Source organism: Argiope bruennichi, chromosome 2 (assembly GCF_947563725.1).
Source record: "Argiope bruennichi chromosome 2, qqArgBrue1.1, whole genome shotgun sequence".
Lineage (NCBI taxonomy): Eukaryota > Metazoa > Arthropoda > Arachnida > Araneae > Araneidae > Argiope > Argiope bruennichi.
The window spans coordinates 131,716,480-131,730,331 of NC_079152.1; the positions used below are offsets into that span (position 1 = coordinate 131,716,480).

General features: G+C 31.9%; 1 protein-coding gene across 1 annotated transcript in view; it reads left to right on the top strand.

The window, feature by feature from the left end:
- The window catches only part of LOC129961899 (KICSTOR complex protein SZT2-like), a 138,000-nt gene that overhangs the window by 18,779 nt on the left and 105,369 nt on the right, over positions 1-13,852 (top strand). The window contains exons 10-16 of the mRNA XM_056075527.1: positions 1-105; positions 343-439; positions 2,924-3,079; positions 3,173-3,316; positions 4,547-4,612; positions 5,366-5,569; positions 7,048-7,162. The exon at positions 1-105 is cut by the window's left edge and continues 38 nt beyond it. Coding sequence (XP_055931502.1) covers positions 1-105; positions 343-439; positions 2,924-3,079; positions 3,173-3,316; positions 4,547-4,612; positions 5,366-5,569; positions 7,048-7,162 — 887 coding nt within the window. The remainder of the gene's footprint in view (positions 106-342; positions 440-2,923; positions 3,080-3,172; positions 3,317-4,546; positions 4,613-5,365; positions 5,570-7,047; positions 7,163-13,852) is intronic.

A 13,852-nucleotide genomic window follows, 5' to 3' on the forward strand; every position in this document is an offset into this window, starting at 1 on the left:
TAAAGAAAAAGCATACTGAAGGTACATGGAAAGTTAGCTTAGAAAATCTTTTATCGTGTCGTCTGAGAGAGGGCTACTCTGTTAAAAATGTGATGATTGATGAAAGTAAGAATGAAATATGATATAATTTTTAATGCTTTAAAAGTGAAAATTTATTAATGATTTCCAGTTTTTAAAGTACTTTAATTCCTCTAAGTTTTATTATTATTTTATACATTATTTGGACTTTTTTTAGTTATCTGTATATAAGTTTATCTTATGTCACATTTTTTTGTTTTACTAGATTATTTCAAATTTATTGAAAATAAAGAATAAGATTTCCTTCCTTTTGATATTTTTTAGCAAAGAACATACAAGAAATCCGCTTAGTCCTTCCATGGATGTTGAGCACAAATATAGAATATCTGATTACATCTGGACCTACTCCTGGCAGACAGTGGTAAGTGGTTGTAAATTATTTAGTTGTTGAATGTTAGTTGTTAGTTAATAAATATTCATTGATGCACTTTTGATTAAAATTGTTTACTAATATTTAACAGCTGCAAAAAAAAAAAAAAAAAAAAAAAACATTTTGCTTGCTTACAAGAGAAAACCATTTTTTTTAAAATAAGAAAGATGAATAAAAAATAGTTGCCTAAAAAATGTTTAAAAAAATTATATATCTTGCTTATACATATATCACCAAAAATATTAGGATATTTTGGTTGTTTATAAAATATTTATTGCAGTCACACAGTTTGCTTTCAATATTTATGGCAAATTAAATTAACTTATTTTTTTTTTGTATTTAATTCATATCTTAAAATTGATGTATATGCCACAAATGTTTATATGTCAAAACCACTATATTTAACATGCAATTGCAATGTTATGATTCCCACATATTAAAAAAAAATTTTTTTTTTCTGAAATTTTATATAATTTTTTATTTTCTTCAATTCATCAACATTTGAAGATTTTGTGCTATAAATATCATCCTTAAGAAAATCATTGGCTCTGTGGTTATTTCGCTAATCTGCTGGTAGATTTAGAAACATTCATCCTTTTTACTTCACAAAAATTTTCATTTAAATTGTTGACTTTTATATTTTCTAATTCTTTAGTAAATGCCAGTAATTTCACTAAAAAATTGTCTTGTACACGATCTTGATGAATACTGAATTTGTTAAGAGTCAAATCTTCTTCCACTGCTGTTGTTCAAAGGGGTGGGAATATCGGTTTAGGTGCATGCTTTTCTGTAAGGTTTTTGGTTTCTATTATTTGAGATTTTTTATTGGTATTTTGTGTTTCATTTGGTTTATGTAAACCATATAATTTAACTTATTAAACTTAAAATTTTGAATCGTTGGAACTTCAGAACATTATTCTTAAATTTTTCTGCATATTAGTCTAGCTCAGTTCCCAACCAACCAAATTACAAGTTAATAACATTGTATTAGATTATTTACAATGTATTAAAAAGCAATTATAATTTTTTTGTATTTAGATTAAAATTACTTGTAAATTAAGAAGTCCCTCAATTAAATTTTTTGTATTTTGGTTTATTCCAATATTGTCACTTACAAACTATTTATATAGTAGTTGAAATCAATAAAGATATCATGTTATGGAAATTGAAAAGGGGAAAGCGAGGCCTCAAAACTTATGTTGCTTGAAGGCTTTCAAAGGACTTAATCCACCCTTAATCTGACCACAGTTCAGAATCATTAATCAGTCTAAAAGTAACTTCAAGATAAGACTTTAATTTAACTAATCTAAACAAAGCTGTTGTTAATGATTAGGAGTTAGGATTGGGAAACTTTCTTACTCATGGTTACAGGTGTCAGCCAGTAGTGGAGTAATAAACATTTTATGAGATTTATTGGGGATGGGCGCAGTTTGGTATTTTTTTATTTTTTATTTCTGTACTATTAATTGAAATAAGATGAAACCAGTTTTTTTTCTATCTGTCATATTTTTTGATGTTTTAATTTGAAAATAAAATGTTTATGCAGGCATAAAAAAAATTTCTGACATTTTTTGTAATAATTATCACAATAAATTTTTGTCAGATTCAATTTCCTTTTGTAATTTGTTTCAGATAATGCATTTAAAATAATTATTTCTATAATATACAGACTGTTCTAGTTATGTGTACAAAGCCATCTACAAACTTTGAAATTGAGTCTGGCTTACAAAAAAAAGTTATTTTTACAATCAAATGTTAGATTGGAAATGTAAAGGGAATATTTTATAGAGGCTCTTTATCAGTGAATTTATTAAGACGAAAAGGATGAATAAAATGTGTGACACAGGTTTAATGGAATACAAACTTACAACAGTATTAATGATAACATTATAAGTAAGTTGACAAATAAATTAATGAATGCAGGATGCAGTATCAAAAACAAATTTTTGAAGTATTTAGGTATTCAAAGGATTTTCCATTTGAAGTAATATCTGCTGCATATGTTATTATTCATCATAGAAAAACTGTTATTCAGCATCAACACTGAAAACTTAATGGTTATACTATCGTAAATGTGTATTCGATTAAATTTGTTTTGTACATTTTATCTACTGCATACTTTTTTTTTACTTAATTCACTGATAAAATTTTTTATGTAGTGCCCTTACTTCCATGCATTTCTAATTCTAGATTCTGTCTAAAACATGAATTGTGTCTGAACTACCTTTAAAGTTTGTAAGCTTCTTCTTGTTATGACTTATCCATAAAATGGCTAACATTTTTGAAAACTTGTTAAAATGAATATATATTTTCTTTAATATTGATACTGTTTTCTTATTTCGGTATTTTTTTAATGTATCACTCAAATATAAGAAAGAAAAAAACTCCAATGTTTATTAAAATAGTGTATATTAATTGTTTGAGTTATATCAGAAGTATTGACATTTGTGTTTTTATTTATAATTAATACTATAGGAAAAATAACAGCTCCGACATTCCAAGTTGCCATTTTGAAATTATTGTTGATGGATGCTATGAATTTCTCCATGATGTGACATGTTCTGATAAAAAGCCAATTCGAAGTGTGTACCGCAAAACAGTCATCACACAGTTCTGGAGTTATATCAAAAAGTGAGACCAGTTTTAAAGTTGTAATCTTTTTCTTCATGCAGTTATGAACATTTAAAAATTTTTTTATAACTAAATGCCTATTTATTTTTACAGTTTATCCAATACTGATCAGATTTTGACCCAGCTTCATTCTTTTGCTTTAAATCCCCTCTATTATACAATTCCAGATAGCATAAAAAACGGAGTACCATTATTTTATTTTTCAACCAGTTCAGCAGTACCAATTCTTCAATCTACGTAAGTTTTATGTTTCATACTGTCAATACTATAAGTAATATAAATTATATAATGTAATAGTGTAAATACATAAGTTGATTCATAATGTAAATAATTCTATATAATGTATTATTTTATACTATATAATATAATAATATAATACTTATTGCATTACTGTAGCTTTAGAAACTGCAAAAATGGTAAAAGTATATTCCTTATATTTTAATAGTTCCTTTGTATGCTGTTAAATTTATATAGAGAAATTAAAATATTCTTTAATGAGAATAAATATATATTAAAGCACTTTACTTTTCTTTTATTTGAAACAAATGGATTTACACAGTCATTGATTCAGTTAGAGAAATAAATTTTCTAAGATCTGTTTAAACAGATCTATCAAAAGTACATCCGTTCTTGAAATCAAAGCAAAGTGCTTGTAGATTCAATTAAATTATAATTAATTTGTAAAATTTAAAAATAAATTTGGGAAAAAAACTTGTTTTGTTCTAGCTTCTCATGTCCTCAATATAAAGTTTACATGTTGAACTATTTAGTATAGTGAAGTAAACCACTTACATAATTTGGAAAATTATTTCTTCCCATTAACAGATCAAATTTGATCAGCAATTGTGATGATCATATGCTAAATTTCTTCCATTTATGTTGCCGAATTTTTAAATTATCAAGTTTACTTGCACACAAATTGCCAGACTATACATTTATTGATGGATTTTGTCATATTTAATTCTCTTTTGCTGTGGACATCATATACTAATTCTAGCCATCCAATTCATTTTAGTTATCATGCTCATATGCATTATAAAAAGACACACAGAATTCTAAAAACAGTTATCATCAATCATAATATTTTCTTTCTGTGTATTTGGTATATAATGAGTAAGAATAGAGCTAAAAAGAAGATTAATTCTGAATATTTTTATATCATGACTAGAATATATTGCACTGGATACATTGCGAATTTTGTTAATTTTGATGCATTAGTCTTTGTTTTGAGGATAATATTATTACCATGGGTAAAAAGAATTATATAAGAAGAAAATAATGTTCTTACAACATGTTAATAGACTTATAAACCTTTTCATTTCTTAAGAATAATTATATGCATTCAGGAATATGATTTGTTCTTACTGATATTTATGTATTGGTGATATTTTTCTAAGCATAAAACTATTAAAGGCGATCTGTGTATGCCTTTTGTTAAAACACAACTAATAGTCTTTATTTTTATAGGAATTCTGCAAACATACAATTTGCTTCCTTTTGGAAACCTTTGTGTTTATTAGATATAAATGTTTGGTAAGATGCAATGATTTGCTAATTAATTTCTTTGCATTATATTTTACTGAAATAATTCAATAATTAAAGTATGTTTATTAATAATTTCTTAACAGTTTCTTAAACAAGCAAACAAAATTCTTCAATCATTAATACTTTTTTGTTCCTTCCTTTTATTATAAATGAGAGAAACATTTTTATGCATTTCATAAAATTAAAGCTAGAATTCTGTACCCTAAATTCTAATTTTGGTTATTTTATTTCTTTTTATTTATTTATTTTTTGCTCATAAAAATTACTTTTAAATGATAAATATGTGTGCAAAATGTATGAAATGTCATACTTTTTATAATAAAAAGAATTTAGGTCAGTGATTGTGTTATTCTTTAAAGATATGAATAAAGTTCAGATTTTATTTTTAACATTAGAAAGTCAAAATTTTGTTAACTCAAAATGATTAGATTTAGAGTTCTGAAATTTGGTTTTCATGAATAACTTCTGATGTAGTTTTAAAAGTTGATCGGGTAAATGGTGTTGCTATTTGAAATTTTGGAGTTTTCTCTTATTTTAATAACTATGCAATTTGAATTAGAAACTATATTAGTGTGCATAAATTTCATCTATCTAACTTTAGTGTATAAAGTAGAGAACAAATTACAATATATTTTACATCAAAAATTTTAAAATTTTAATGGAAACTTATATATAATATTGAAGTATTTGCATGGCATTTTGGCCAGATTAATTAAAAACTTTCTGCATTTATGACTTCAGGCAAAAATGGATGCATGCCCATCGAATTGGTGTTATTTTGCAACATGATACACCTCTACAAAAGAATCTCCATCTACCAAATGCAAGTGGACGATATGCTCACGTGCAATGCCGTCAAGCAATTACTACTCTTAATTCACTTTTGAGTGAAGAGAGCTCCTTTGTTCTTGTGGAAAATCATTCATACATTAATCTTCTTTTTGAGTAAGTTATCTGATTATTGTTTTATCATGCAAAATTGTACAACAATTATAATAACTGTAACTTAATTATATTTGAAATTACATTACCAAGTATTTAAAGTATTTTTTAGCATAAAAACATAAAAAAACTCTGAATTATATATATATATATATATATATATATATATATATATATATATATATATATATACTTTATTGTATTTTAATAATCTGGGAGTTATATTAATATTTACTTGCTTTTGAAGTCAATAAAATAATTTTTTTTGAATTTATCGGAATATATTGTTTTTTTAATGTAAAATGAGACTTGGTTAATTATATAGTTTGAATAAATATTATATATATATATAATATGTAATTCTTTATCACTGCCATACCAGATGAGTTACTTTACTTCAAAATGGTCCTTTTTAAATATTATCTAATGAATATCATTTAATTTTTTTTGTTCTATTTAAAATGTGTATATTTGAATTTCTTGAAGTAACTTGTGTTAGCATGGATGCAGAAGAAATATTAACTTTTCTTTACTACTAGCTTTATAATGTTTTTAACATCTTTTTGGATTTATACTTTCTTTCCTTTCTTAAAAACTTTCACTCCATTTTTTTGCTGAAACTTATGTTACAGAATTCTTACCATGTTCAAATTAAAACTGCAATTTAGATTATATAAATTCTTGACTTAGTTTTTGCAAAAACCCAGAATTTTTTCACCATCATTATAAAGAATTTTTATTAATTTAAAGTTTATTTATGGAATGTTATTAAAACTAATTCTTGCTGAACATTTAAAAAAAAATTAACTGCTAGTTTTATTAAATTACAAACATCTATAAAACATAATATTTAATATGGATTCATTTCCTTCATTTATTCCATATTTGTAATAATTTGTTATCTTACTTTAGATGCTTTTCATTTCTCAAATCAATGTTTTAAAATACTTAATTATTTTTCTCTTTTGAAATCAACAAAGGAAAATTTTTCATTCATTTAAAAGTTTCTCTTGTTGTTTTAGATATATAATTTGAAACATATTTTCAGAAGTAAAGGATTTAATGCTTATTGTTTAACCTTTTCCTTGCTATGTTTAATTTTTTTAATAATATATTTGATAGATGAAGCAGTCTAAATTATTATATATTATTTCATTTACTATGATATAGACAATTTTTTTTTTGTTGTTGTTAAAAGTAATTCAATCAGTTATTTGTATCATTCATTTTTCAGCATTCCAATTGTTGAAATGATCATGACTTTTATTTATGGTAGCAATATGGCATAAAAAAACTTTTTAGCGAATTTTTTATGTAATATGTTGGAGTTGATTTCATACTTAAATTCCAATATAAGAATTTTGCATTGTCCATAATGATAGAAATTTGTAAAAACAATCTAAATTTAAAAACCTTAAATTTTTTTTTTTTCACTTTTGATGTATGTTGACTGTGAGTTAAATGTTTTTAATCCTTTACAGAGATCCAGATAAGCCTCCAGTGTCATTTTATGTTATTAGAGTGACAAGTAAACCTCCATGTGTTGTTATAAGGCTTGCATTTTTAGGTGGTCTACCAGGATCTCAAAGATACAAGGTAATGTATACATTTTTAAAGCTCTTTTGACAAACCTGATTTGTGATAGCAGTTTTAAATCAAATCTGTACTTAGTCATGGAAACAAATGCAGGCCAAATATGGTTGCTGTAAATCAATTCATCGAATGATGATGAGGCCAAATATGAACATTGTGAGTCAGACTCGTAAAATGAATATTGGGCCATATATACTGTTCAAACTAGAGTAGTTTCTTCATAGCTTTATGTGGCATAATGATGTAGTAAGCTTTTGAAAAAAAAATCATTTTCTGTTAAAATGTATTTATATAAATTGTTTGCTTGAAATATTGTCATGTAGGTACTCTAGTGTGGAACTCATTGACACACACAAGAATTAGAGCTAAACCAATTTATTAACTCAACTTAGAACTCAGAATACAGTGACTGACAGATCTGCTTTTATACTGGCAGAGAAAGTTCCAGAATACTTTTCTGGAGACAGTAAGAAAAGTCCAGAACACTTATCTGGTAAACTAAAGAAATGTTCAGAATCTTCTGGAGCATGAAATAAAGGAAAACATAAAATCAAGGAATTAAATATTTACACAGACTGTGAATCGCATTGTCTCTAGCGGGATTCGAGGTTACAATCTCTTGATTAAGAGACCAGTGCTATGACCATTCGGCCGTGGAGAGTCGACTGCCTCTTTTTAATGCAGCAATATGCTATTTACTTTTAGATGTTGTATTACTGCATTCTTTTTCATAATCTTTCACTTTGGGATTCTGTGGCATTTATTATTTATTTCTGTGTTGGTTGCTTAAGTATATTATATAAAAGATATGTATATAAAAGAATTAAATTAATTTTGAACTCCCACTTTATCTAATATTGCAATTGTTACCACATATTGCTCTAGACTTTAGAAGCATCATTTCTTATGAGCGATAACTTGATAAGGGCCGAAGTACCTCTTGAGGAGCTTCTTGGAGAGCACTATTTTAAGAACTGGTATAAAAATCCACACCAAATCCCCTGGTTCGTATACCACCATCCGATGTTTGGAGTCATAACGCCGGTGGTCTTTCTGCTGAGCTTCGAGAATTCGTGCACGAGCTAATTGCCTCGATTCTTCTGCTTTATTGATCAGATGACTAACGTAATCTTCTCCTTGGCTGAACTCGTTGGGGCAGAGAGGAAACATCGTATCCAACGGCGTTTCAGCTTCTCGCCCATGTAGTAGGTAGAAGAGCATAAAACCTGTCGTGTCGTGCTTGATAGTGTTGTAGGCGAATGCCGTTTTCGGATGATAGGCTGTAGTCATTCGATGAGTGATATTGCACAGCTGATTTTAATATCGAGCACCAACTTGGACTGTAATACTTGCCCACGGTCTGTAATGATAACTCGTGGAGCTCCATGCTTCAGGATTATGTCCTCTAGTAGGTATTTGGAGATTTGTGTAGCTTCCGCCGTCGGTAAAGCTCTGGTGACTGCGTACCGTGTCAAATAATAAGTGCATACTACAATCCATTTGTTTCCGTCGTCAGATTTTGGAAATCGTCCTAGCAGGTCGATTCCGATGCGATGAAAAGGAGTGGCAGCTGGTGGAATAGGCACAAGACGACCTGGTGGCTTCTGAGGAATATATCTTCTCCTTTGACATTCTCGGTAGTGCATCACATATCTTCGAACATTTCTGTACAAGCCTGACCAATGAAATCGCTTTCTTATTCTATCATACGTCCTGGTGAATCCTAGATGTCCGGCGGTAGGGTCGTCATGGAGAGATTCTAGAATACTGAGCCGTAAATGCTTCGGGATCACTGGAAGAAATTTCCTTCCGGACGGATCAAAATTCTTCTTGTAGAGGACTCCTTCGACTAATTCAAAATTTCCCAGCCTGCTTGATTCGGTACTTTGTTTGTCTCATTATTTTGCCGATTCCGGATCTTTCATTTGTTTTTCTGAGAGATTAGTGAATAAAATGGCACCTATGGAGTTCCCAGACCATGAAGCATCGACTTTTAATGGGTTTCTGGACAGACTATCAACATCCTTGTACTTTCTTACACTTTTGTACACTACTAATACGTCGTATTCTTGGAGTCGCAGAGCCCATCTAGCGAGTTCTCCAGAGAGATCCTTCAGTCCTGTCAGCGAGCACAGGGAATGATGGTCAGTGACGATCTTGAAAGCCTTTCCAAAGAGATATGGCTGAAACTTAGCTATAGCCCATATGGCCGCAAGGCATTCTCTTTCAGTTGTGGAATAGTTTCTCTCAGCCTTCGTCAGAGTACGCGAGGCATAAGCTATTACTTTTTCCTTCTCATCTTGGATTTGGACTAATACTGCGCCGATTACGAGTCCACTCGAGTCGGTGTGAAGTTCTGTTGGTGCGTTTTCACCATAAAGGCCTAAGACGGGATCGGAGGTAAGATCTTTAAGTTATTAAAAGCTTCCACTTGTCCAGGTCCCCAACAGAATTTTGTGTTCCCCTTCAGTAACAACTGTAGAGGTTCGGCTTTATGGCAAAAGTCCTTTCTAAAACGGCTATAGTAAGAGCAAAGTCCCAGAAAGCTTCTTATGTCGTAGATATTAATAGACACGGGAGAGTCACTCACGGCCTTTACCTTTTCTGGGTCCGGTCGTACGCCATCACTGGATACTAGGTGTTCCAAGATCTTTATCTCTTGTGCTCCAAAGCGACATTTTTTTGGAGTAAGGATAAGGCCTGCGTTCTGCATACACTGAAGGATGGTATTCAACCTCTGAAGATGTTCATCGAATGTTTCCGAGAACACCACAATGTCATCTAAATAGCAAAGGCACATTGTCCATTTTAAATGTCTCAGAAGATTATCCATCATCCTTTCAAAAGTTGCAGGAGCGTTGCACAAGCCGAATGGCATCGCTTTAAACTCGTATAATCCCTCAGGTATTATAAAAGCTGTTTTCTCACGATCGGCTTAATCAACTTCTATTTTCCAGTAACCGGAGTAGAGATCCATAAACGAAAAATATTTTGCCCCCTTCAGACAATTCAAGGTGTCGTCAATACGCGGCAATGGATACAAGTCTTTCTTGGTGATTTTGTTGAGTCGGCGATACTCAACACAAAAACGCCAGCTTCTATCTTTTTTCCTGACCAAGACGGCTGGAGATGACCATGGACTTTCTGATGGTTGATTGATGTCTCTTTCTAACATTTTGGTTATCTCCTCACTGATAATGCGGTTTTCTGAGGGGGACACTCTGTAAGCTCCCTGACTGATGGGTAAGTGGTCGCCCGTATTTATTCGGTGTTTAAAATTGAGTTGATTTCCTTTTTTGATCGAAAATTTCTGGAAACTTCTGGAGTAGAAGAAACATTCTTTCTGTTTGGTCGATCCTCAAATCCGGAGCTATCATCGTGGTATAGTCGATGACACCCAACTTTGCTTTTGAAGTGGTCGTGGAATAAAGCGATCCTTCATCTATGGTATTTACGCAGTCTTCGCGTAAGGGTTCGGCATACCCGATGCGCATGCCTTTTGGGAGGATCTGAGGTTCTCCTTGTCCGTTGGCAACCCGTAGTTTGGCTTCACCATTAAGGAGTGTAACTATAGTAGACGGAATGGCAACTTCCTTGTTTAAAAGGAGCATCCTATTTCTCTCTACTATTACGTCGATGGTTCTTACGGCCTAAGACAGTAATCTTTCTTATAGAACGAACAGGTACTTTATAGTCTTCCAACGTGAATACACGGCTGGAGTTTGGGATTCTCGAATGACGTCTTGAAACAAGAGCTCCGAACAGCCACAATCTGTAACAGCTTGAGAAGCGCCCAAAAAGTCCCAACCAAGGATGATATCGTGACTGCTTGCGGCAAAACAATAAATTCAAAAGCTTGAGGTCGGCCATTGATTTCGAGACGAAGCGTACATTTTCCCACTGGTCTCACGTAATATCCATCGGCGACTTTTAAAAGAACATTGTTAGTTGTTAGAAACATAACTTTCTTCAGTTGGCGACGATACTTCTCAGAGATAACAGAAAATGAGGCTCCAGAGTCCACAAGGGCAGGTACTGGCTCATTGTCGACGATTACTTCAATGTTGTTACCGAACATCTTTGCGGCAATCGGAGGATTTTTGTCACTAGCAGCCTCACCCCCAAGGAAGGTCGCGCCACTTAGTTTTTCTCATTTCTCTGTCTAGGATATTAACTGGATCTTCTATATGGCGACGGAGATCTATAGCGACGTTTCGGCGATCGCCCTCGTGATGGGCTGGGCGACAAACTTCGGGCTGCTGGTCGGCTGTATTCGTCGGCATAGCGTCCCTCATTCGACGGCGGACGGCCGAAATCTCCCTTATTAGCCCGATATGCCTCAAAAATAGCTTTGCGATCTCGTCAGTATCGAATTATATCGCTGGGGCGGCCACAATGGAAACAGACGGGTCTTCTATCTGGGGTGCGCCAGGCATCTGTCTTCCTCTGTGGTTGCTGTGCTATGAGCGTAGGTCGTCTGGTAACAGCGGCATAGGAAGGTTGGCGTCTTGGCTTGACCTTTGTTCACTTTGGTGTTGTCTGTGACAAAGGATCCAAAGCATTTTCCACTTCCTCTCGAACAATGAGCCTTGGTCTTGGAGTTCAGAATCGACTACCATTGATATGAGGCGCTGGACCTCTTCCCGCACTATTTTACGTACTAGTGACACCAGATCCAGTTGTTGGTCAATCGCAGTCATTGGTACAACATTTGGGAGCCTTTTTAAATTTCCTACCCCGTATCCTCTTTTGCTGCTTCGCTTTGATTTTTCTACACCATTTAATGAAGTCTTCTGTAGTGATTATTTCTTTTGTCAGTAGTGCCTGGTAAACATCTTCGGCGACTCCTTTCATCAAATGAAACACTTTCTCTTCTTGTGACATATCTGGTTTGACTTGATGGCATAATCCCAACACGCTTTGGATGTATGACTGCGTGCTTTCGTCAGATTTTTGAGCTCTATACTTGAGCTCATCTTCTGCCTTCTTTACATAGTGCTGTGTTTCCCGAAATGCCTCTTTTAACTTTGATTTGAAAACATCCCAGGAAGTCAATTTTTCTTCATGATTTTCGAACCATTGCTTTGCTGTGCCGTCCAGAAAAAAAGAACACATTTGCGAGACAAGTCATGTCATCCCATCTGTTGAATTTTGATACTCTGTCATATTCTTTCAGCCATTTGGTTGGGTCTCGTCCCACGTCTCCTTTAAATACAGATGGATTCCTGTATTGTGGCTATGCTGGAGTCAGGATGACCGGTTTAGTTTCCGGTTCCACAGGCATTTTCCTTGTCTTTCTGGGTGGTGGATTATAAAGTCCAAATTCTGGGTCAAGGCCTTTAAGGCGATCGCTTCTTCGTAAATCCATTTCCACGCTGACCGGAATCGTACGGCGTAATCGTTTGGCGTCTCCACCAAAGAATGTCACGTAGGTACTCTAGTGTGGAACTCAATGGCACACACAAGAAGTAGTAACACAACCAATTTATTATCTTATCTCACAGTTACTGACAGATCTTCTGCTTTTATACTAGCAGGGAAAGTTCCAGAATACTTTTCTGGAGGCATTAAGAAAAGTCCAGAACACTTATCTGGTAAACTAAAGAAACGTCAAGAATCTTCTGGAAAATGAAATAAAGGAAAAACATAAAATCAAGGAATTAAATATTTACACAGACTGTGAATCGCATTGTCTCTAGCGGGATTCGAAGTTACAATCGCTTGATTAAGAGACCAGTGCTATGACCATTCGGCCGTGGAGAGTCGACTGCCTCTTTCTAATACGGCAATATGTTATTTACTTTTAGATGTTGTATTACTGCATTCTTTTTCATAATCTTTCACTTTGTGATTCTGTGGCATTTATTATTTATTTTTGTGTTGTTAGCTTAAGTATATTATATAAAAGATATGTATATAAAAGAATTTAATTTTGAATTCCACAAGAACTCATTGTTTTGCAATCACTGTATAGTGTGAAGCAAATGTATTCCCACTTTATCTAATATTGCAATTGTTACCACATATTGCTCTAGACTTTTAGTAAGCATCATTTCTTACTAGCGATACCAGGATTTCATCAAGCTAAATGGTACAATTACGAGTTAAACCGATCTTGGCGTACTAATTTTAGAATTCATACCTGGCAAATAATTCTATTTTACTACTAAGCGTAGTTTTTTTCCTACACATTTTGAAAAACAGTGCTGTAAATATTGAAAATAACTTGGAAGAATTTTAATTGTATATTAGCCTTATATACAATGTAAGTTAAGATTTCTAAGATAAACTTTAAGTTAAGTTATTCATACACAGTGAGCCTCATTTTTTATTGGAACATATACAAATGAAGATTTTTTATATTCATATATGTTTTATTCTAACATATTGTATTAAGGAAATAATTCTTAATTGTAAGTTTTGGTTTTTTTAAAATATTAATATGAAAATATATTACTAATATCAATAATTTTAATATTATAACTCAGTTTTAGAATGAATACATTATTGTTGTTTTTATCCAATAATTTGATTTAAATGCTCTTTTTTTTATTTGAAGTTGATAGTAATTTTATTTGATTTAAGGTGATTAAAATGCCTTTGCTTTCATTTTTTCCACTTTGTATTTTATTAAATGTTTTAATTGTTGTTTTAGTTTTTCAAAGTGTGCAAATTGGTGAAATATGTTAAGGA